The following is a 19,779-nucleotide window of genomic DNA, read 5'->3' as shown; positions in this document are numbered from 1 at the left end:
GTGAAAGGTGTGAGTGAAAAATTGAACACATTATGGCCTACCGCAACTTTTATTTATGCGGACGTTCGTTTCTACAGCTACATTTTAAACATCGTTAAAATATACATAATACGATAAATAGTAATAAATACAAAATATATCTTAACAAACGTTAAATATTAGCGTACATCTAATTATGGTCGTGAAATCGTAGGTAAATTGGTCGTGAGTTAAGAAAAAGTAAATACTTCCGATGTCCCATCGAGGAACATGAAAATCGTACGCGTGAAATTACACAAGCGTACGTATGATAGTAACCAATCGATGAGCCTTATTGTATACGTTGAAAATACGCGTTGATAAAAAAAAAAAAAAAAAGAGAGAGAATGACGCTGCGTTTGCTAAGTCAATTAAGCGACACCGTTGATATTATTTCAACGTACGATTTTATCATAAATATAATGTATCATACGTATGCGATTAATATCTAACGGTATCGTTTGCTCCTAAGTGTCGACTGTGAGGTGTTTGTGTGTATCGTATGAACAATTTCCATTTTTATACTATAGTAATACTATAGGATACCACGTCTGAAACAAACGAAGCGTTTACTCCTCGAAAGCATGCTCGTTTTCTACCCTCCATATTCGTTAAACCGGAATTAGTTCTAAAACGATCGAGTACATTAGACATCGACGTGAAAATTGAATCTTGCTAAGGTTATCGTCGTTTATAGTTACAGTTGCGTTTCTACTGTTCCAGACGAAGACTATCCTATCCTTTATGATAAACGTTGCCCTATGCATTCCCTTTTTGTAGCACACGTGACATATGCGTATATATATCACTACACCTAGACGAGTATTTAATATTGGTACCCTCCGTTGGCCGCGGCATCACCGCCACTTCCAGATGGATATCCTCCATTACCGTTGCCACCATTTCCGCCTGGTCTTCCAGATGGATATCCACCTAGAAACGAAAAATACATAATGTAACAGGTTCTCTTCAAATTTCGCAAAGGTTAGCATGTTACGCCTTAAGGCTCGAAAATGTTTATCGATTGTTTGTTAAGGTTAAGAAGCATATTAATTGTTCGAATTGAATCAAACACGAGACCATATCATTGTTTTAAACGAATAATTGTATTATTTTACCGTCACCGAAGTCGGAACCACCGCCGTTGCCACCTGGCCTTCCAGATGGATAACCGCCATTTCCGTTTCCTCCGTTTGGTCCACCAGACGGGTATCCACCGTTTCCGCCGTTTCCATTTCCGTTAGGACCTCCGCTTGGGTATCCATTATCACCACCGCTTCCACCTGGTCCACCAGATCCGTATCCTTCGGAGTTAGCTTCGCCCTCGTATCGGATCTGAGGCTTGAATCCATCCTCGTCGGCCTCGTACTCAACGATTTGCTTCCTTCCATCGGGAAGAAGAACGTTGAACTCTCCCTGGGCGCGATCTCCGTCTCTGGTTTCCGTGTGACCGTAATCAGCTCCAGACTGCTCGTCTTTCACCTCATAAGAGAATTCGTACTTGGCTGGTTCCTAAACGATAAACACTAGTTTCCCCAATTGTCCGTGACATGACAATGACATCGTAGACATCGAAACGTGAACGCGCAAATCGTGCAATGCAAATTATAACAACGTTTGATAAATCTATGAACAATCTACGTAATGCGAACGAAGATCAAAACAAGTTTTCGTTGCAGCTTCGAAATAATTTGAGAATGAAAGGATCGTTCTAGTTGCGCGTAGAATCTTTACTCACGTTACTTTCTTCGTCTCCATTTCCGCCGTAACCACCGCCATTGCCGTTGCCATTTCCTCCCGGTCCGCCAGAGCCGTAACCACCGTTACCATTTCCATTGCCACCCGGGCCTCCCGAGGGATAACCACCGTTGCCATTTCCATTTCCACCTGGTCCACCCGAGGGGTAACCACCGTTGCCACCTCCGTTTCCACCTGGTCCACCCGATGGATATCCACCGTTGCCACCTCCGTTCGGTCCTCCAGACGGGTATCCACCGTTGCCCCCACCAAAACCACCACTTCCACCATTCCCACCGTTATATCCTCCATTTCCACCACCGTTATTTCCGTTTCTGCCAGGTGGCCCGTAGCTGCTCGACGGTCGTCCACCGTTGCCACCGTTGCCTCCTTGTCCGTTTCCATTCCTTCCCGGAGGTCCATAAAGACCGGATGGAGGTCCACCTCCGTTGCCACCGCCGAAACCATTTCCACCTTCGGGTGCTCCGTAACTGCTCGATGGTCTCCCGTTTCCTGAGCCACCGTTGCCACCGTTACCACCGCCAGGTGCCCCGTAGCTGCTCGATGGTCGTCCATTCCCTCCACCAGGTGCTCCGTAGCTGCTCGATGGTCGTCCATTTCCTCCATCGGGTGCTCCGTAGCTGCTCGACGGTCTTCCGTTTCCAGCGCCCCCGTTACCACTATTCGGTGCTCCATAACTGCTCGACGGTCTTCCGTTCCCCGAGCCCCCGTTTCCGCCACCAGGTGCCCCGTAACTGCTCGACGGTCTTCCGTTCCCCGAGCCCCCGTTTCCGCCACCAGGTGCTCCGTAGCTGCTCGATGGTCGTCCATTTCCTCCGTCAGGTGCTCCGTAGCTGCTCGAGGGCCTTCCATTACCACCGCCTCCGTTTCCACCAAAGCCGGTTGATGGAGCTCCGTAGGAGCTGGATGGCTGACCACCCCCGAAACCACCCCCGTTTCCTCTGCCGCCGCCGTTCGAGCCGGGTCTTCCGTTTCCAGAACCACCGCCGTTGTAACCGTTTCCATTAGTTGGTACCCCGTAGCTGTTCGACAGACCACCTCCGTTGCCACCCCCGCCGCCACTCTGGCTGTCGAAACCAGGTGGTCCGTAGGTGTTCGACGGACCTCCACTGCCTCCTCCGTTGCCGCCTCCTGGACCACCGCCTCCTGGTGGCAGATACGAATTCACTGGGGGCTCGGAGCGCACCAGAGTGAGGGCCACGATGAACACTGCTAGTCCGATCTGCAAAGACGCGATTCAGGTTAACAGACTAGTTACTACGCGATCTTCTATCCATGTTTTGCTAATATTAAATTTATAAGTGATCTACTCCAAATGTGGGGAAACTATATTTGAGTAAATATTTCTGTGCGATATTTCGAGGAATTAAGGTATCCCTTAAAGACCACAATTTTTTTTTTTGCTGTGAAAGACTTATCGAGTCCTAATCGATGTCGCAAATATCGCGGTCTCTCTGTCCCAACAATACGGCAATTACGTTCTCCATCCCTTCGCAGACGGATCCTAGTACAACGCGTTTCAATTGTCCTCGAGATCAGACTCGGTCTTCCCTCGCGATTTCGCCACGACATTCCGGGTGTAGAGGCAATCCTCGCCGCGAGCTTCTTCCTATTCGATGCTTATCAGTTGCAACAGATATAATTTTCCTTCCACCTCTGGCCCCGGTTTCCTCACCTTAGACATGGTGCTGATCCGGCGGTTCCTTCGTCGAACAATAAAACCTCGTTTTCCCTCGTTTATCCTTGAGAAGGTGAGCCTGACGAGATCACGCGAGGTGGCTTGGCACCAGGTACGCCTTTGCGCTCCTGCGTTCGAGGGACTACCTTGACTCGTGTGCGAACACCTTCCACCGTGGGACGGTGTCGAGGGAATGACAAACTTTGGTTCTAATCCGCTTTATATATCCCGGGATTCATCCGTGTTTCTAGATCATGGTTTGGTGCAAGCGGTAGGATTTACAGCGGAGGCACACCGTGTAACTGTGTCACGGTGGTGTTGAATCAGTCGGTGACGGTAGTGATGGTGAAGAAGAGTAGGGACCGCGGTGCAGCAGCCACCTAGTGCACGGGTTTCGTTCCATATTTCACGGGTTACGAATCCTATATTGTAACGCAATGCAGCCGGCGCATCATTAACTTGGTGGCGTCGCTCTTCTACGCTGGCGCTTCTCTGTCGGTTAGACGAGCGATCCGAAGAAGGATGCAGGACTTCGTAAGGATAACGGACCTTCTAAGGATGGCAACTTGGAGCGCTCGTCTTCGTTAACCGGCTTGATTAATACTGCTCGTCCTCGCATTGGGACTTTCACGAAATTGTTTGATGCCTCGTGCTCTTCCTCGACGTACGCGCCGTCGAATGTAGACGTTGGGCAACGTTAAACGAGCGCGCTAATTACGAGATAACCATCTAATTAGGAGCTGGAATGTTATCTACCGATGGATGATGGATCGGGTGCGTTCGATTGATAATTAATTCACTGCTGAATTCCTCATCCCTCTCGAACAACCCTTTGTTATATTCTTCATTTATCGGGAGTTTGATTACGATTTATTAATGCGACGAAACTCGGCGCAAGTTGGAGATTCGATTGATTATGAAATCAAATGACTCGCACGTTCAGCGAGTGCTTTGTTGCTCATCGGTTGCCCTAAAAATGCCGGACTGGTTCGCGATCATCCATTTAATTTCGCAAGCTGTAAGTAGCCTTCGACATGAATGTCATGGATTTGATACGGTCCAATTTTTGTGTGGCGCAATACACTTTCCTTGTACTCTCAATTTGGTAATCTTCTGGTACACGTAACTCCAGAATGTATTCTTCGGTGTTCCATTTTCACGATAATCAATGTTACTTCACGGAACGTTCGGATATAATTGCTCTTTATAGAAGGTACTAAACAGATGCAACCAACAGAAACGAGTAGCAGAATCTCGATATAAAACTGTAACTAATATGTTTAGGAATGTAACAACTCCTCAATGGCCATGATAATAAGATAGAACGTAGATTTATTATTCAATTAATAAATGAAGATTATACGATCCTCTCCGGGTGCGATATAACAAGTGTGAAACGAGCGGTTCCATAATTTAAGAAGAGTGCGAACGCCTAAACCGTGGTATGATAAATTACATGTTATTATACTCGAAGAGAAGCGTATAATCTTGTAGTCAAATCGTCGCGAATAAAGTGCTAAATTAATTCTACAGTGTTCGATCGATGTGATCAGAAAGATACGTTATATAAAATTCACGAATTGATATTTTTCTTTCTAATATTAAAGTATTTGTAAATTAAATTAATATTTTTTTTTTTTTATGGCAGTGACAACTTCTTCCTTTATTTAAAAGAAAAGAAACCGAAGTTGCAAGCATCAGTGTTTTGAAAGTTCCTGTATCAGTACGACATCGACGTATCAACAGTTTTTCTGAACCGCAATCGGGGACATCCAGACCTTTAAACTTCTAACATTTGCGCGGAATAATATATAGCTTCTCTCGATTAGATTTGGCAAAAAAATGTGGCACCATCTACGTGCACGAAACCGGGTCCGAAAGATTCTATAAAAAGTACGATCGCGTAATTCATAGAGGGAGGACTTGAAAGGAGAGATGGCAATTAAACCTATTATGTCCCGCGCAGTTATGGCAACGACGTACTTTCTGCCAGCGAGACTTTCTCATACATACGTTTTTACGACGTACACGTCATTGAGACATGAAGGGGTTAAGAACATCGCTGCTTAAAATGTACATACGTGAATCTTGATCAGCTGGAATCAATGCATTTTAATCATATCCTTTAGCATGGAATTATGGTCTACGCTAGATAAGTGAACGGATTGAACGAAGAGATGCACCGAATCCTACCGAATTACGCAACCTCGCTTTCGCATAACTCACGCAAATTTCAGTGGAATTCGCGTCGTTTCACATGGTACCCGATAATTGTTCCGTGTCATCCGTGCCCCGAGGTGAACGGAATTCTGTTTCGAACGAAAATGACGAAACCCCCGCGCGACGATTTATTCGTTCGCTATTCGTATAATTCGTTCATCCGTTCGAAATTTTGATTCGTATTTTGTCCCACCCGTGCGTCGCACGCTGGTCGTTCGCCATTTCACCGTGGAAACCGTGAGACGTCGAATATATCGTGGCCGCGTCTTAATTAATTTCGTCGGACTAATTAGGCTTGATTTATTTTAATTATTCGGAAAAACGTCGCGCCGCGAAATTAGTAGGGCAGAAACGAAACGCAGACACGCGGATCCGAACTGTCCAACGTATACACACGCTTGCATCCTGGATGCAGGAGGTTTGTGCAATCAGTGAACTCGTGCTGAATACAGGTGGTGGCAACGTGGGATGTTGGTTAAGATAGGGATACATTATGCAAGATTGCGTCACGGGTTTATTGTATCAGCACCTCATCGTACACGAGTGAGATAGCGCGGCCGGGGTACCTTGGATTTTTACGATCGAAGATTTATAGTGTTCGCGAATCCTGAAATTCGTCTTAATCGGTTTAGAACAGTTTCGATTGTATCTCGCCGTGTCCGTTTTATTATACATCGACTACGTACCGTGGCGCGTTGCGAGAGACCCGAGGAATCCTCGTGCATAAATTGCATCGCGCAACACCGCCGCGAGTATTCAGATTTAATAAATGACCGGAGGCGAACTGTTTTATGCTTGATAAAGCTGATGCTCCCCGTGGCATTGATGCATCGCCACGGGAAAAGCTGGCGTCGAAATTTGCTCGGGACCCGTTTGAAAAAATTAACGCAGCCGTCGCTTGCGACACGATTGCGACGACAACTTTTCTGGCGGTCGTATCGCTCCGAATATTCCTGGCCACCCTCTTCTTCTGCGCTCGCTTGCCTAATCGATTCGTTCTATGGAACGATAAGTGGAGGACAGTGACAGCGTGGTGTTCATTGTTTGTTCAAATAAAATTAAGTATCGCTAGCCTAGCTTATCATGAAATTCAAATCATGAAATTCAACCCTCGGCGAATTTTGCATCGCAGGTTTCTAGAAAAAATTAATTTTAATTCCATTACTTACAATATTCCTTTTTATAACAATGGAAATAAGAATTTCCCTTACTCCTGGAAATATGTAAATACCATCCAACGATCCTGGTGGAATGCAAGATTTTTATCGAGAAAGTATTGGCCCGAATTCTTCTTCAAACTCATCGCGCGAGATTAATCTCTATTGTGCCGAGAGTAAAAAAGACATCACCGTTGAAGAGTAAATGAGCATGAATAAATGAAATTATGAATGGCTAAATTAACTCGGGGAACTTGCTTAATGGTTTTTCCGATGATTATCTCCACGGCGGTGCGTCAACCGAGGAAAGATAGCAAATTGGTTTCGGAGATAACCGTTACGTAAAGCAATTGCTCTGCCTTGAGTACGTATGCAACTTTTGCAGTTTTATGCACTCCGATTGTTTCTCCACGACATCGCAAGAGCACATCAAACGAGTAATTTATTATGCTCGTTATATCGCGTACGCTTTCCTTTGCAAACCGCAATTTCTGTAATCGCCTCTATCTCTTAAATGCTTTATGATTTTCTTCTTTCACTTCCAGTGTGAGTGATTCGCTAATGATAATTACTTACTCTTTGTTACCTTTAGTCTCGTTTGCGATTATCTTATTCCTCGCGGCGGTTTCGGTTCTAGCTATTCGTAGAAATTCAACGTTAGGAAACATTTTCAGTCCCAGCAACGAAGAAAGCGTGGACATGTGTCCGCGAAGATTAGGTTTACTTGTTAATTATACGGGTAATTATGTTTTATTAGGAGAATGCTATGTACGTAGTTGTTCAAGCTAAAACCAGAATAGAAGTTTAAAAGGCGATTGTTATCATTTTCGATTTTTCCCTTATTTCTGCCTACAATCTCCCCGATAAACCTCCCTGTATATTTATATTTAGAGGACTCGTATCTATAGGAAAGAAGAGTCTGGCGAGGGAGAAATAGCGAATACACGGTACAAATTTAGCAATTCTAAGCACGTTATCACGATATCACGATCGATCGTCGATAGGGATAGTTTTATCGGCGGGTATGCACATTATAATAGGATGCATCCGTTCTAAACAGCGACCATTTATTCCGATGATTCAGAGCGTGCTTTCTCTGGCCGAGCAACCGCGATGTATACCCATTCGATGCACTGGTATAATCGAAGGAGTTTCACCACTTCTTATTTGATCTGTGAAAGTGTTGAAGGCCTGCGCCTGAAGATGAGCGCTCGTGCTACAGTTAGGTAATGTTCCTTTGCCCGATCTAATTTACTGTCCCTACATCGATCTACAACTGTCTCACCGAATTGCAACACCCGTGCCGTTAACGATGCAATACGGTTAGGCGCTTACGTTTCTGATATAATGCGGGCGACTTATTGCTGGGTAACATTGTTTTACGCGCGACGGTGGCGAGTCATGCAGGCCCTCGTAGGACCCAACACGAAAAAGAATTTTGAAGGCTCCAGCCTCGAAGAAGAAAGGAGGAACTGTTGAGATAACAGAATATATTAACTACGTGTCGTAAGAGAAGTACTTATCCTAGAATTCAGAAGCAATATATTTAGATCTCTATGCGTGAATTTTATTTTGTCTTACTAAATTCTGGATGAACAGTGTAAAGCCTTCGTTAACGCCTCGGTTGAGATTACCCTTCCAATGCCAAGAATTAATTTACATAATTGTGCATTGACCAACATCTCGATCGTGAGTTCTTTGTACTGTAAGACTGCGAAATTCGATTAGTATCAGCGTCACTAATGGATTCATAGAAAAAACAAGATCGGTGTCTTCTGTCTCGGTGACAGCTCGCAATTAATGTGTCAATCTACGAAACATCGAAGGCAATTTCGAAGTCGATCCTTCTTTCTTGTAATATGGAGTTCAAGGATGAAGAGGAATCGAGATGAATACACCTGATTGTGAAAAAAGTAAGGTCACATCCGATCCGTCGATTAGACAAGTGGTCGACATTGAGACAGGATTGTATCACTATAAAGTACTATTCATCATGTTCAGTAAAACATGAACTGGTGATTCTTTTACGAAGGTAACGAAATGTATCAAAGGCAGGAGAGTTTATCTGCGAATCATATGCTGTATTTCAGTTTAAAGTAAAATTAGACTCTTTAGGTTCTAAACAATTTTAGGCTAAGTTACACTTTCATCGAATAGATTAGAAATTTGCAATTGTTTAAATTACACCCATATATTGCACTTGTTCTCGGGGTTCATGGGACTACCCACTGGACAATTGAAAGCTCTCGCGAAGTCGTCCGAATTCGACACGGAGCCAATTACTCTTATTCGTCCTGAACTATGCACATCATACTTGGCTTGCATCGCGGCATATTCTGGATCCTCAGATTCGCACCATACCTGCGAGTAAAAATTATTCGACATTATAATTATAGCGTCAGCGATGGATGGTTACAGCTGAGATTATCAATACCGATGAATTTTTAAAGCGTTGTAATTTTTATTTGAACTCACATTGGCAAACGACAGGAAGAAAGTTTGCTCGTTGCTGAATCTCTCTAATCCTGGCAGTGCTGGGTCTGGTCTCGCACACTCACGTTCTCTTCGTTGATAAGCCCTGAATACAGTTTGCAAGCCCATTGTATCGGCAATGTTTTCACCTGCTGTTCGGTTACCGTAGTCCTGCAATTTTTACTATTAGTAGATTCATATTCTAAGATTGATATTCGTGTCTATATATTCAGATTTTTCTGTCCTTTTAGTTTTAATATTATGCAATATCTACCTCAAAAGTAACGTTTTTCCCTTTGACGAGAGGGTATTTGTTAAATTGATCGACGAAACACATAGCTCTCTTATCGTACGCTGCAGCCATTGCGGATAACCACTCCATTGGCTTGCCTTTTCTGTCGTAGAGGCGACCTAACAAACCATCGATTAGTTAAATATTATTCAAATTACAATTCACGAACAACAACTCACCCGAATCATCGAATCCGTGATTAACTTCGTGACCCATGACAACTCCAATTACACCGTAATTAATATTCCTGTCGAAAAAATTGTACAATTACCAATTGAGTATACACGGTAGTACATGGTATAGTAGATGTATAAATTCTTCACCATGGTCTGTTCAGAGCAAAGAATGGACTTTGGAAATCTGCCGCGGTGATCGCTGTGGTAAATAGAAATACAATTAAGTAAATCGAATAAGTGAATTTTTATGACATATGTACGTACCTATGGTATTTGCGTCCGGCATGAAGAAAGCATTCAGCATGAGTGGATTAACGTCTCTGTAAAATATCGTGGTCGTACAATACCGATCAAGAATATTGTTATTAATATTAGTAAATTCTTACAAATCCATTCCTTCTTCCAATGGTTGCCGTAACTCCTTCAATTTTCTGTATTTAACGTAATTCAATACATTCTCGAAATGCGAAGGACCGACCGTGAGCTTTAACGATAATTCAACAGTTAATTAGTGAAACGTTTTCAATTAATTAATTAATAATATTTTAGAGAATAGTTACCCCTCGAAAGTAGCGTTTAACGAGCGTTGTGTTTTTGTACCACTCTGGATAACCAACTAGATTTTTCATGTTCACTAATTTATCCAAGATAAAATGTTCCGTGTCCTCGTCCATCCACGTAGCTTCCTTGATCTGATACTCGACTTCCTTTTGTATATCGTCGATCATATCTCTAGCCTTTTGTAACAACACACGAAATTCAGAACCGATTAAGAACTTTCAAATAATCATTCATAAACATGAATCTTCGACAGAAGATCATCAACAATATTCTTAGAATCGTTACCGTTTGTGCTATCTCTTCCGAGAAGTGCTCTTCGACAAACTGGTACCCTACTATGTCGCCTAATTCCACTTGTTGTATGCATAACTCCTCCCTATGAAAAGGCACAGATAAGTAAACTCGAGTAGATTCATAACAGAAAATTTGCATTACCTGGAACTAAAAGGTCCAGTTCCGTAACCATTACGATACACTTCTTCAATTTCTTTTATAGTCATTGGCCCAATTGTACTAACGAAATGCCAATGAATATAATTAACTGTAACAGATTCGCTGGGTTGTTATTTAAGAATAATAGTTCCAATAGCGAGATAAAATTCAAATAAAAGTAGATGAAACGTCAGTTTAAGCATGAGATTTACCAATTGTTTCGCCTGAGGTTTCATCTAATAACCCAACAATCCTCTTGAAGTAATTAGGAAATAGTATAAGTTCCACGTCGCCATCCAACGTTATACCTGCTTCTTCGAGAAGTTTTTCTACCTTTTTTCTCCAGTTTACCTGAAAATTTATATATTACTTGGTTAGGGGTACCTGCACTATCACCTTAGACTTTCTGGAGGTTGTTCTAGTGGTATAATATGGAAACAAGGAGGGTCGATACAGCTTAGGAAATTGTTACCTTGCTGTTGCTTGTACGAGATGGTAAGTTATCGTATAATTCTTGGAAATCATCAATTGTCGACTCGTCGGATTCCATTGGGTCCATTAACGTGATCTGAACAAATTAAGTCCTATTAGTTCGCATTTTAAACTATAAACATTCCTGTAGTTCATCACGTCCAACTATCTTGTAATGTAAAATAAATGAATTTATTACTTCTCCCAATTTGATTGCGAAGTCAACCATGTCTTCGATACTCTTCTTCATCTTTTCGTGCGATACCTCCACTCCTCTTTCTCTAGAAAGCAGTAACGATACGTTAAATACATAGCCTTTATATTTTTCTATACGTTGCAGCCTCTCTCTTTCTTCTTCTTCAGGGTCGTCTTCGTCATCCTCGTCCTCTTCGTCGTCCTCAGCATCGCTGTCCTCTACTTCATCGTTGTCTTCGTCATCATCTTCATTTGCACTGCCATTATCTTGTTCTTCATCATCTTCCGTGGGAACCTCGTTGTCGCTACTATCTTCGTTCTCAACGTCATCGGTATTGGGAGATTCGTCCTCATCTGCGCGTTTCGATACTCTTGTCCTCCGGGCGACGTGATCCCTCTGTCCATGTTGCTTGGTATTATGAACTCTTGTCTTTGTTGGTGTGTTCTTCGACTTCTTCGTTTTTTCGTCAACATCATTTTCTTCGGTCATTTTGGTTCTCTTATTATTTTTTTTGCTATGTAGACGCTTATGACTCTTCCTTTTGCCCTGTTTCTTTTTATCTGATACTTCCTTCGTCTTCTTCCCGTTGTGACGAACTCCATGGGTAGCGTGTTTCCTCTGTTTACGCATACCACGAAGAACTTTATCCTTCAAAATGTCCCTCTTCGTCCGTATTTTCGTCAGCCCCTCGCTATTCCCATTGCTTCTGCTGCGACCTAATTTTCTATGAACCTTCCTTCTAACCATGACATTTTCGTTGTCATCTTCATTATTTTCCTCCTCCTCGTCACCTTCATCATCTTCACCCTTCCTTGGACGTTTCTCTTTGCTTCCATTCTCTTGGCTACCTTCTCCACTTTCATTGTTTTCATCGCTGTCATCAGAGCTAGAGTAACGACTACCATCTGGCAGAAGTGAGTGTATTTCGGGTAGCAAATGGGGAATGTTCAGCTGAAATGTCGAAAAACGTAATTGATAGTTAGTCGACGTTATTACTTATGTATAGACATTATATTAATTATGATCGTACTATTATCGTATCGTTGGCCTCGTAGTAAAATCTATCGTAATGCAAGTCGTGCAATGCATTTGTAAACATCACCCGGGCATAGCTGTCGTCAACGAATTGCCAAGTGTATATGTTATCGTCCCATTCTCCGTCCTCCATTATCAGTGGCCATCCTCCAAATCTCCACATCATGGACAAAATCGGCACGACGCCTCTCCTTTCCGCTGCCTCTGTTTAACAGTCGTTTCGTTTCATGAGAATTTTTCTCTATATAAAGATATTTTTTCTATAATTTATATAAAATTAAATAAATACCTTCGTCCATGCAACTTTTGTACCACAGTTTGGCAAGTTTCACGGCAAAGAGGTCCGTGGGTTTTGGATCATTCTGGATTATACCTGGAGATAGGAAAGTACTTTAATTAGGAATATGTTTTCAATAGAAATGGAAAATAAGTTTAATAGGAATCGCTAACCTTTAACCTGGTTCTCGACTTTTTCCTGCACCATGTCCCATAAACTCCACGTAGTCTTGTTTTCAGGACGAGGATTAATATTCGACCATCTTCCACACGCATATTCGTAAAAATCATCGCACGGGTCTACTGACTCGTCCAAGCTATTCTTAATCACGTTCGCTATATTTTAAGAGCAATGAGATACACGTTTCATTTACGAACTTTTCGTAGTAATTATTTATAATTTCTGTTTCCCACTGGATAGTACATACCAATCAATTCGCACTCCTTGGTGTCGCATAGCGAGCGTTCCTTCTTTTGCGCAGCTTCTCGTTTGTTACCGAACAGTCTTTCCAAGCCACGAGAGTAGTCCAGGTAAGATGGTAAGAAAGCTGCATTTATAACAGCGCCTAAAGACAATCTATACAATTTTTTACAGAATTAGTTCGATAGATTATTATTGATTTAAGATATTTTAAAGATATTTCTGAGTAGATGAGCAATGTCAACATACAGAATAAGGATCCGCGTCATGTTGGTAACGTAATTGGAAACAGACTACACGATGATTTGGCTGGAGTGTCGAAGTGACACCCAGTCTTTCTTTATGCAAAGTGCGTAACGGAAAGGATAGTTGACAGTTTTGTACCCATGGAAATCCGAAGAAGCCCTGATACTGTTAACGATACGTTCCGATAAGATGTTATAACACATCCCCTGTCTCGAATCAAACGTTCATCCTCTGCCCTTGGAGTTTTATAGATGCAGTATCTCGATGTTAAAACCAGGAACTACGTTCGTTTCCGTTTGGCATTGATGATTGTGTTCATTAACGAGCCTCCTGTGATTAGAATGCACTTGAGAGTCTATTTTTATTTATATAAGATAATTAAAAATTGATGCTTCTATCAAACAGTAGAGACAAATATTTCTATAATAAATTCAATAAATTTTTTATGCTTCATCTCTATAATATTAATTTTAATATTTCATACAATTGGTAATTGTGGATTTCTAGTTTACGACATTACTCGTTCCCATAAAGATGACCTAAATAAACCCATTAAGTATGATTTATCGAAATTGCGATGGGAGATCCACGGTTGGGTTTACCTTTTACTCGGGGACCCATGATGGTTTCAGCAATATTAATGCTCACGACGATTGATTTCTTTGAAACTGTGCAATATAAAATGAGCGAACTCGATACAAAGTTTTTACGATTTAATGCAATAGAGAGAATATAATTTCGTAAAAAAAAAAAAGCATTTTGTCTGTGTCATCAATAATCTCCGACGAAGCATTAGTCATTTGTACATATTTTCAAGACACGAGACTTCGAAAGAAAACCAAACTTTCAACGGACTGAAAACGTTAAATAATACGGTGATATTTATGGATAAAATGATTGGAACGACTGACTTTTATAAAAAGTGGAAAAGATAATCTTCAAATTGGATGCTGTATTTCAGTTTTGAGTAAATATACATTTTTGAGATTGTAGAGTAAGTACATCGATTAGTTTGAAAACTTGGAATTGTTTAAATTATATCCATATGTTGCACTTCTTCTCGGGGTTCATGGGACTACCCGCTGGGCAATTGAAAGCTCTCGCAAAGTCCTCTGAATTCGACACGGAGCCAATTACTCTTATTCGTCCTGAACTATGCACGTCATGTTTGGCTTGCATTATAGCATATTCTGGATCCTCAGCGTTGCACCATGACTACGAGTAAAAATTATTCGAAATTATTAGTAAGGCGTTAGCGATGGATGGTTATGGCTGAGATTATCAATACCGATGAATTTTTAAAACGTTAGAATTTTTCTTCAGCGAAGAAACTCACATTGGCAAACGACAGGAAAAAAGTTTATATATGTATATATTTTATAATATTAATTTTAATATCATATGATTTTTTATGTTTGTAATGGGACATACACTATTTTTTTAAGAGAATGATGTCGAAGATAGTTTTAAAACATTTCATCGATTGTAGTATATTTATTTTGTATATTTATTTTTTAAAGATACATATTGATAGTATAGAAATGTTTGATAGAGGAAATGTAAAGATACATATTGATAGTATAGAAATGTTTAAATTATATCCATATATTGCATTTCGTCTCTGGGTTCATCGGACTACCCGCTGGACAATTGAAAGCTTTGGCGAATTCGTCCGAATTTGACACCGATCCAATCACTCTCAACCGTCCTGGGCTATGCACGTCATACTTGGCTTGCATCACGGCAGATTCTGGATTCTCAGATTCGCACCATACCTGCAAATAAAATTCGTATCGTACATGGTTTGAAAGTTATCGAAAACACGAGGAGCTATTTCGATTGGTAAAATATTGAGGTTATTAATACTGATTGATTTCTGAATATTAAAAACTCCAGTTTGCTAAGGACCTACATTGGCAAACGACAAGAAGAAAGTTTGCTCGTTGCTGAATTTCTCTAATCCTGGCAACGCTGGTTCTGGTCTGTCACACTCTCGTTCTCTTCGCTGATAAGCCCTAAATACAGTTTGCAAGCCCATTGTATCGGCAATGTTTTCACCTGCTGTTCGGTTACCGTAACCCTGCAATTTATAATATCAATATGTGAAGTCGAACGTTCCTTTATCGAAAAGGAAACGCAATTCCGACCTCAACAGTAACATTTTCCCCTTGGACGAGACTGTATCCGTTGAATTGATCAATGAAACACAAAGCTCTCTTGTTGTAAGCTTCAGCCATTGCGGATAACCATTCCATTGGAGAACCTTTCATGTCGTACAGGTGACCTGGCAATCGTGAATTTATTGAATATCGTTCGTTGATGTTATAATTTTTGAACTCACCGTCTTTATCGAATCCATGATTTACTTCGTGAGCCATGATAAGTCCAATGATAGCGTAATTAACATTCCTGATGATAAAATATTGTAATTAACAATTATGTTACTTTCTGTATGCGATAGGATGTAGTATAAATTATTTACCATGGCCTGTTGAGAGCGAAGAAAGGACTTTGGAAGTCTGCCGCGGTGACCGCTATATTCAATGAAATCGCTCTGATTAAATTGCCGTTTTCGAGAATATAAGCACATTAATAGTGTAATTCAAGTATTTTGTTCTGTAGTCCAAGGATTTGTCTTTCGATGCACGTACTACGTACCTATGAAATTTCTTTCTGGCATGAAGAAAGCATTCAACATGGCAGGATCGAACGTCATTCTGTAATACATTGTGCTTCCATAACTCAGATTTAGAATATCGTTCCTGATATTAATATTTACAATCTTACATGGTGGCTTCATCCAGTACAGTTCGCAAACTCCTCCACTTCCTGAATCGCATGTTGTTCAATGTGTTCTCATAGTACGATGAACCAATCACGAACTTCAACATTAATTATCAATTAACGATTCAATAAATCGTTTAGAAGAAGCCTCGCGAACAGGTATGCTTATTACATAAAATTATTAGTAAGAGAATAGTTACCCCTTGGAAGCGGCGTTTTACAAGCGTTGTGTTTTTGTACCACTCAGGATAACCAATTAGATTTTTCATGTTCACTAATTTATCCAAGATAAAATGTTCCGTGTCCTCGTCCATCCACGTAGCTTCCTTGATCTGATACTCGACTTCCTTTTGTATGTCGTCGATCATATCTCGAGCCTTTAACAACAATACATCATATTTAAGAACAATGAACTACTTTCACACAGCAATTAAGGAACGTCTAACTGCGTAAACGTAATATTTGTCGTTAGAGTCCCGTTTTTGCAGGATTGCATAATTTAAAATTCGTACCGTTTTCGCTAATTTTTCCGAGAAATGCAATCTAGCGTATTCGTATCCCACTATTTCGCCTAGCTCAGCTTGCTCCATGCATACTTTCTTTCTATGGTAACGCGAATGAAAAATAGATCAGATCGATATTTGTTTGTAACAATTCGTAACACGCTGATTGCGTTACCTGGGCCGTTCCGGTCCACCCTTCCAATTTTGAGCCAGTTGTTTCATTTCTTTCGTCGAGTATATTGCCATTTTACTGATGAAGTCCCAATGCACATAGTTAACTGTAACAAAATCACGACGTTATTATTTAGGAACGTTCGAATAACCAAAATTAAAAGCAAATGATATATTTATATGGCGAGACTTACCAATTGTTTCGGTTGGGGTTTCGTCGAGTAACGCGGGAAGTTTCTTGAAGTATTTAGGCACTGTTACAATTTCTGCGATGTCATCGACTTCGGCGCCCGCCTCGGTAAACAATTTCAGCGCCTTCTTTTTCCAGTTTACCTAAATGTATATTATCGTAGGGCGCTTCGTAAAATGTGAAGGTAACATCAATAGTTTCCCTACTCGATACAAAATAAAATTACCTTGCTGCTATCTGTGGTGGATTTGAAGGAATCGTAAATTTCTTGGAGTTCATCCATTGTCATTGTGTTGTAGCCAGTTCGGGGTCTAATGATAATCTGAAAAATTCACAAGGTTTTCATAAAGTCATATTTTGAAAACATTTTCGAAATATATAATTTAATGGAGAATAATTAAATATAATTAACTTACTTCTCCCAATTTAATTGCGAACTCGACCAGGTCTGCGACACGTTTCATCAACTTTTCTCGAGGAATCTCTATTCCCCTGGCTTTGGAAAGTAACAACGAGACATTAAATATATAATCTCTATATTTCTCTCTCATCTCTTCCAGCTTCTGTTTCTCGTCTTCTTCGTTATCATCGCCTTCTTCAACGGCCTCATCTTCACCTGGATTCTCTCCTTCCTCGGTGTCTTCGTCATTATTTTCATTGTCAGTCTCGTTGTCACCGTTCTCTTCTTTATCTAGACGTCTTTGGGCAACGTGATGTCTGTGCTTATTAATCCTGTTCTGTCCATGATGTTCACTATTATGAACTTTCGTTTTCATTACGGTAGTCTTTGATTTATTTTTCCTTTCGTGATCACGCTTTTCCATCGGCTTGTTTCTCTTGTTATGTCTAGCCAGGTGTCCGTGCTTCGATGAACCTTTTGTTTTCTTCGCGTTGTGATGAACGTTATGCTCGGCATGTCTCCTCTGCATGTGCTTATCGTGACGTTCTCGAGTCTGCGCGATACTTCTATGCGTTCTTCTCCTCGTTTGTCTGCCATCAACATCTTTGCCCTTGTTCCTTCTTCTGCCATGACCCAATCTCTTGTGAGTCTTCCTTTCAGCCACTTTTCTCTTACGCAGTTCCTCCTTGTCTTCGTCCTCTTCTGTATCTTCATCGTCCTCGTTATTTTCATCCTTTTCGTAGCCTTTCTCTTTGCTTCCACGTTCCTGACTGCCTTCTCCGCTTTCGTTGTTTTCGTCGCTGGCGTCCGAGACAGAATAATCGCTACCAGATGACAGAATCTTGTACAAATTGGGTGGTAAATGAGGAGTAGATATCTAAAAAATTTGGACGGATTACAGCGAACATATGGACGACATTAATCGATTTGTGAAATTACGATCGTACCATTATGGTAACGTTTCCTCCGAACGAAACTTGATCATATATTAAGTCGTGAAGCGCATTGTTTCCCGTCAAACGAGCATACGAGTCGTCAACTTTTTGCCAGGTGTACGCGAGATCGTCCCACTCGCCATCTTCCATTATCAATGGCCATCCTCCGTGTCTCCATAGGGTGGACAGCATCGGTTCGAGACCTCTCCTTTCTTCTGCCTCTGTTAAATAATTGTTACATGTCACGTATATAATTTGGAGTTGTTCTTTGATACAGTAACCACGACTGTGAAATTAATGAATCTCGAAGAAATACCTTCGTTCATGCAGCTTTTGTACCACATTTTGGCGAGTTTCACGGCAAACAGATCGTCAGGCTTTTGCTCGGTCTCAATGATTTCTGGAAATGACAAAGTATTAAAATGATAAAGGCGAAGCTAGCTTTTACTAATCGTTTTTTTCTTCAAATTGGAGATTATTCTTTCTTTAAATTGGAGATCTTGTCTGAAGAAACGATACTAACCTTGAAGTTGTTTATCAACTCTTCTCATCATTATTTGCCATAAACTCCACGAGTCCTCTTCTGAAGGAGCAGGATTGTTTTCCGCCCACTTTCCGCATGCGTACTCGTAAAAATCATCGCATGGATCTACAGATTCATCCATACTCTCCAAAATTATTTTCCCTGTTTTTTAAAGAGAATAAAATGTATACTTTTAGTTTGTAGCGTTACATTAGCTAATAAATCTCTGATTCTACTTTGACTACAATGTTTTATAGATCCACTGAAATAATTTTGTTTCGCGATGGACGTTACTTACCAATTTTCTTGCATTCTTCGTTCTCGCATACCAAACGTTCCTTTTTTTCTTTCTCAGCTTCTCGTTTCTCGCCGAATAGTTTGTCCAATCCATGAGGGTATTCCAACGCATGGGACGATAACACAGACGCGTTTAAAACGGCCCCTAAAGACACTCTAAAAGAATTTTCACAGAATTTGTTCAATAAACTATCGAACAACGATAGCTATTTTAAAGATATTTCTGGAATCAACACAATTTCAACTTACAGAATCAGGATCCGTATCATTTTGATAACGTAGCGAGAACCCGATGACTAGGCTGGAGTGTCGAGGCGACACTCCGTTTTTCTTTTTACAGAATGCGCAAAGAAAACGACAAGCGACAATTTTATATGCATAGAAAGAGGGGAAAAACCTTGATACTGTTAACGATATTTTCTGATAAGATGGCTCACGCCTCGAATCAGACACAGAAACGTGCATCCTTTACCCTTGGTGTTCTACAGATGCAATATCTCGATGTTGCATTCAGGAACTTTGTTTACTGTGAGATACACTCGTTTCCGTTTGTTACAGACGATTGTG

General features: G+C 41.0%; 3 protein-coding genes across 3 annotated transcripts; all 3 read right to left on the bottom strand.

Annotated features, from left to right (window-relative positions):
• Positions 1-844: 844 nt before the first annotated feature.
• On the bottom strand, positions 845-3,460 carry LOC128876719 (pro-resilin-like). The gene is made up of 5 exons (XM_054123292.1): positions 3,452-3,460; positions 2,053-2,998; positions 1,757-1,983; positions 1,155-1,530; positions 845-927 (listed from the first exon to the last, which is right to left on the bottom strand). The coding sequence occupies exons 1-5, from the start codon at positions 3,458-3,460 to the stop codon at positions 845-847; spliced, it is 1,641 nt and encodes a 546-aa protein (XP_053979267.1).
• A 5,437-nt stretch (positions 3,461-8,897) lies between these two features.
• LOC128876187 (membrane metallo-endopeptidase-like 1) lies at positions 8,898-13,568 on the bottom strand. Its single transcript, XM_054122339.1, has 18 exons — positions 13,413-13,568; positions 13,171-13,319; positions 12,917-13,078; positions 12,756-12,839; positions 12,462-12,670; positions 11,435-12,382; positions 11,237-11,332; positions 10,977-11,115; positions 10,768-10,873; positions 10,618-10,708; positions 10,332-10,508; positions 10,158-10,255; positions 10,036-10,091; positions 9,919-9,970; positions 9,775-9,842; positions 9,578-9,714; positions 9,307-9,474; positions 8,898-9,192 (listed from the first exon to the last, which is right to left on the bottom strand). Exons 1-18 carry the CDS (start codon positions 13,430-13,432, stop codon positions 9,013-9,015), a joined length of 2,940 nt encoding a protein of 979 aa, XP_053978314.1. The 5' UTR covers positions 13,433-13,568; the 3' UTR covers positions 8,898-9,012.
• Positions 13,569-14,867: 1,299 nt separating this feature from the next.
• On the bottom strand, positions 14,868-19,557 carry LOC128876181 (endothelin-converting enzyme 1-like). The gene is made up of 18 exons (XM_054122323.1): positions 19,462-19,557; positions 19,214-19,368; positions 18,916-19,077; positions 18,709-18,792; positions 18,405-18,613; positions 17,474-18,334; positions 17,284-17,379; positions 17,062-17,200; positions 16,872-16,974; positions 16,706-16,796; positions 16,394-16,570; positions 16,197-16,291; positions 16,068-16,126; positions 15,892-15,943; positions 15,751-15,818; positions 15,557-15,693; positions 15,322-15,489; positions 14,868-15,184 (listed from the first exon to the last, which is right to left on the bottom strand). Exons 1-18 carry the CDS (start codon positions 19,479-19,481, stop codon positions 15,005-15,007), a joined length of 2,856 nt encoding a protein of 951 aa, XP_053978298.1. The 5' UTR covers positions 19,482-19,557; the 3' UTR covers positions 14,868-15,004.
• Positions 19,558-19,779: the final 222 nt, after the last annotated feature.

The sequence above is a fragment of the Hylaeus volcanicus genome, chromosome 5 (genome assembly GCF_026283585.1).
Source record: "Hylaeus volcanicus isolate JK05 chromosome 5, UHH_iyHylVolc1.0_haploid, whole genome shotgun sequence".
NCBI lineage: Eukaryota > Metazoa > Arthropoda > Insecta > Hymenoptera > Colletidae > Hylaeus > Hylaeus volcanicus.
The sequence above is the reverse complement of the archived record's forward strand: the minus strand, read 5'-3'. Positions and strand labels throughout refer to the sequence as shown.

Coding starts and splice junctions, on each gene's coding strand:
- LOC128876719 (XM_054123292.1), bottom strand. Junction 1,531..1,756: donor ATGGAGACGAAGAAAGTAAC/GTGAGTAAAGAT, acceptor TTTATCGTTTAG/GAACCAGCCAAGTACGAATT. Junction 928..1,154: donor GCCAGGTGGCAACGGCGGTG/GTTCCGACTTCG, acceptor CTGGAAGACCAG/GCGGAAATGGTGGCAACGGT.
- LOC128876187 (XM_054122339.1), bottom strand. CDS start 13,432: ATGACGCGGATCCTTATTCT. Junction 12,383..12,461: donor AGGCCAACGATACGATAATA/GTACGATCATAA, acceptor TCGACATTTCAG/CTGAACATTCCCCATTTGCT. Junction 10,874..10,976: donor AACCTCAGGCGAAACAATTG/GTAAATCTCATG, acceptor AATCTGTTACAG/TTAATTATATTCATTGGCAT.
- LOC128876181 (XM_054122323.1), bottom strand. CDS start 19,481: ATGATACGGATCCTGATTCT. Junction 18,614..18,708: donor CAAAAGCTGCATGAACGAAG/GTATTTCTTCGA, acceptor ATTATTTAACAG/AGGCAGAAGAAAGGAGAGGT. Junction 15,185..15,321: donor TCTTCTTGTCGTTTGCCAAT/GTAGGTCCTTAG, acceptor TTTTATTTGCAG/GTATGGTGCGAATCTGAGAA.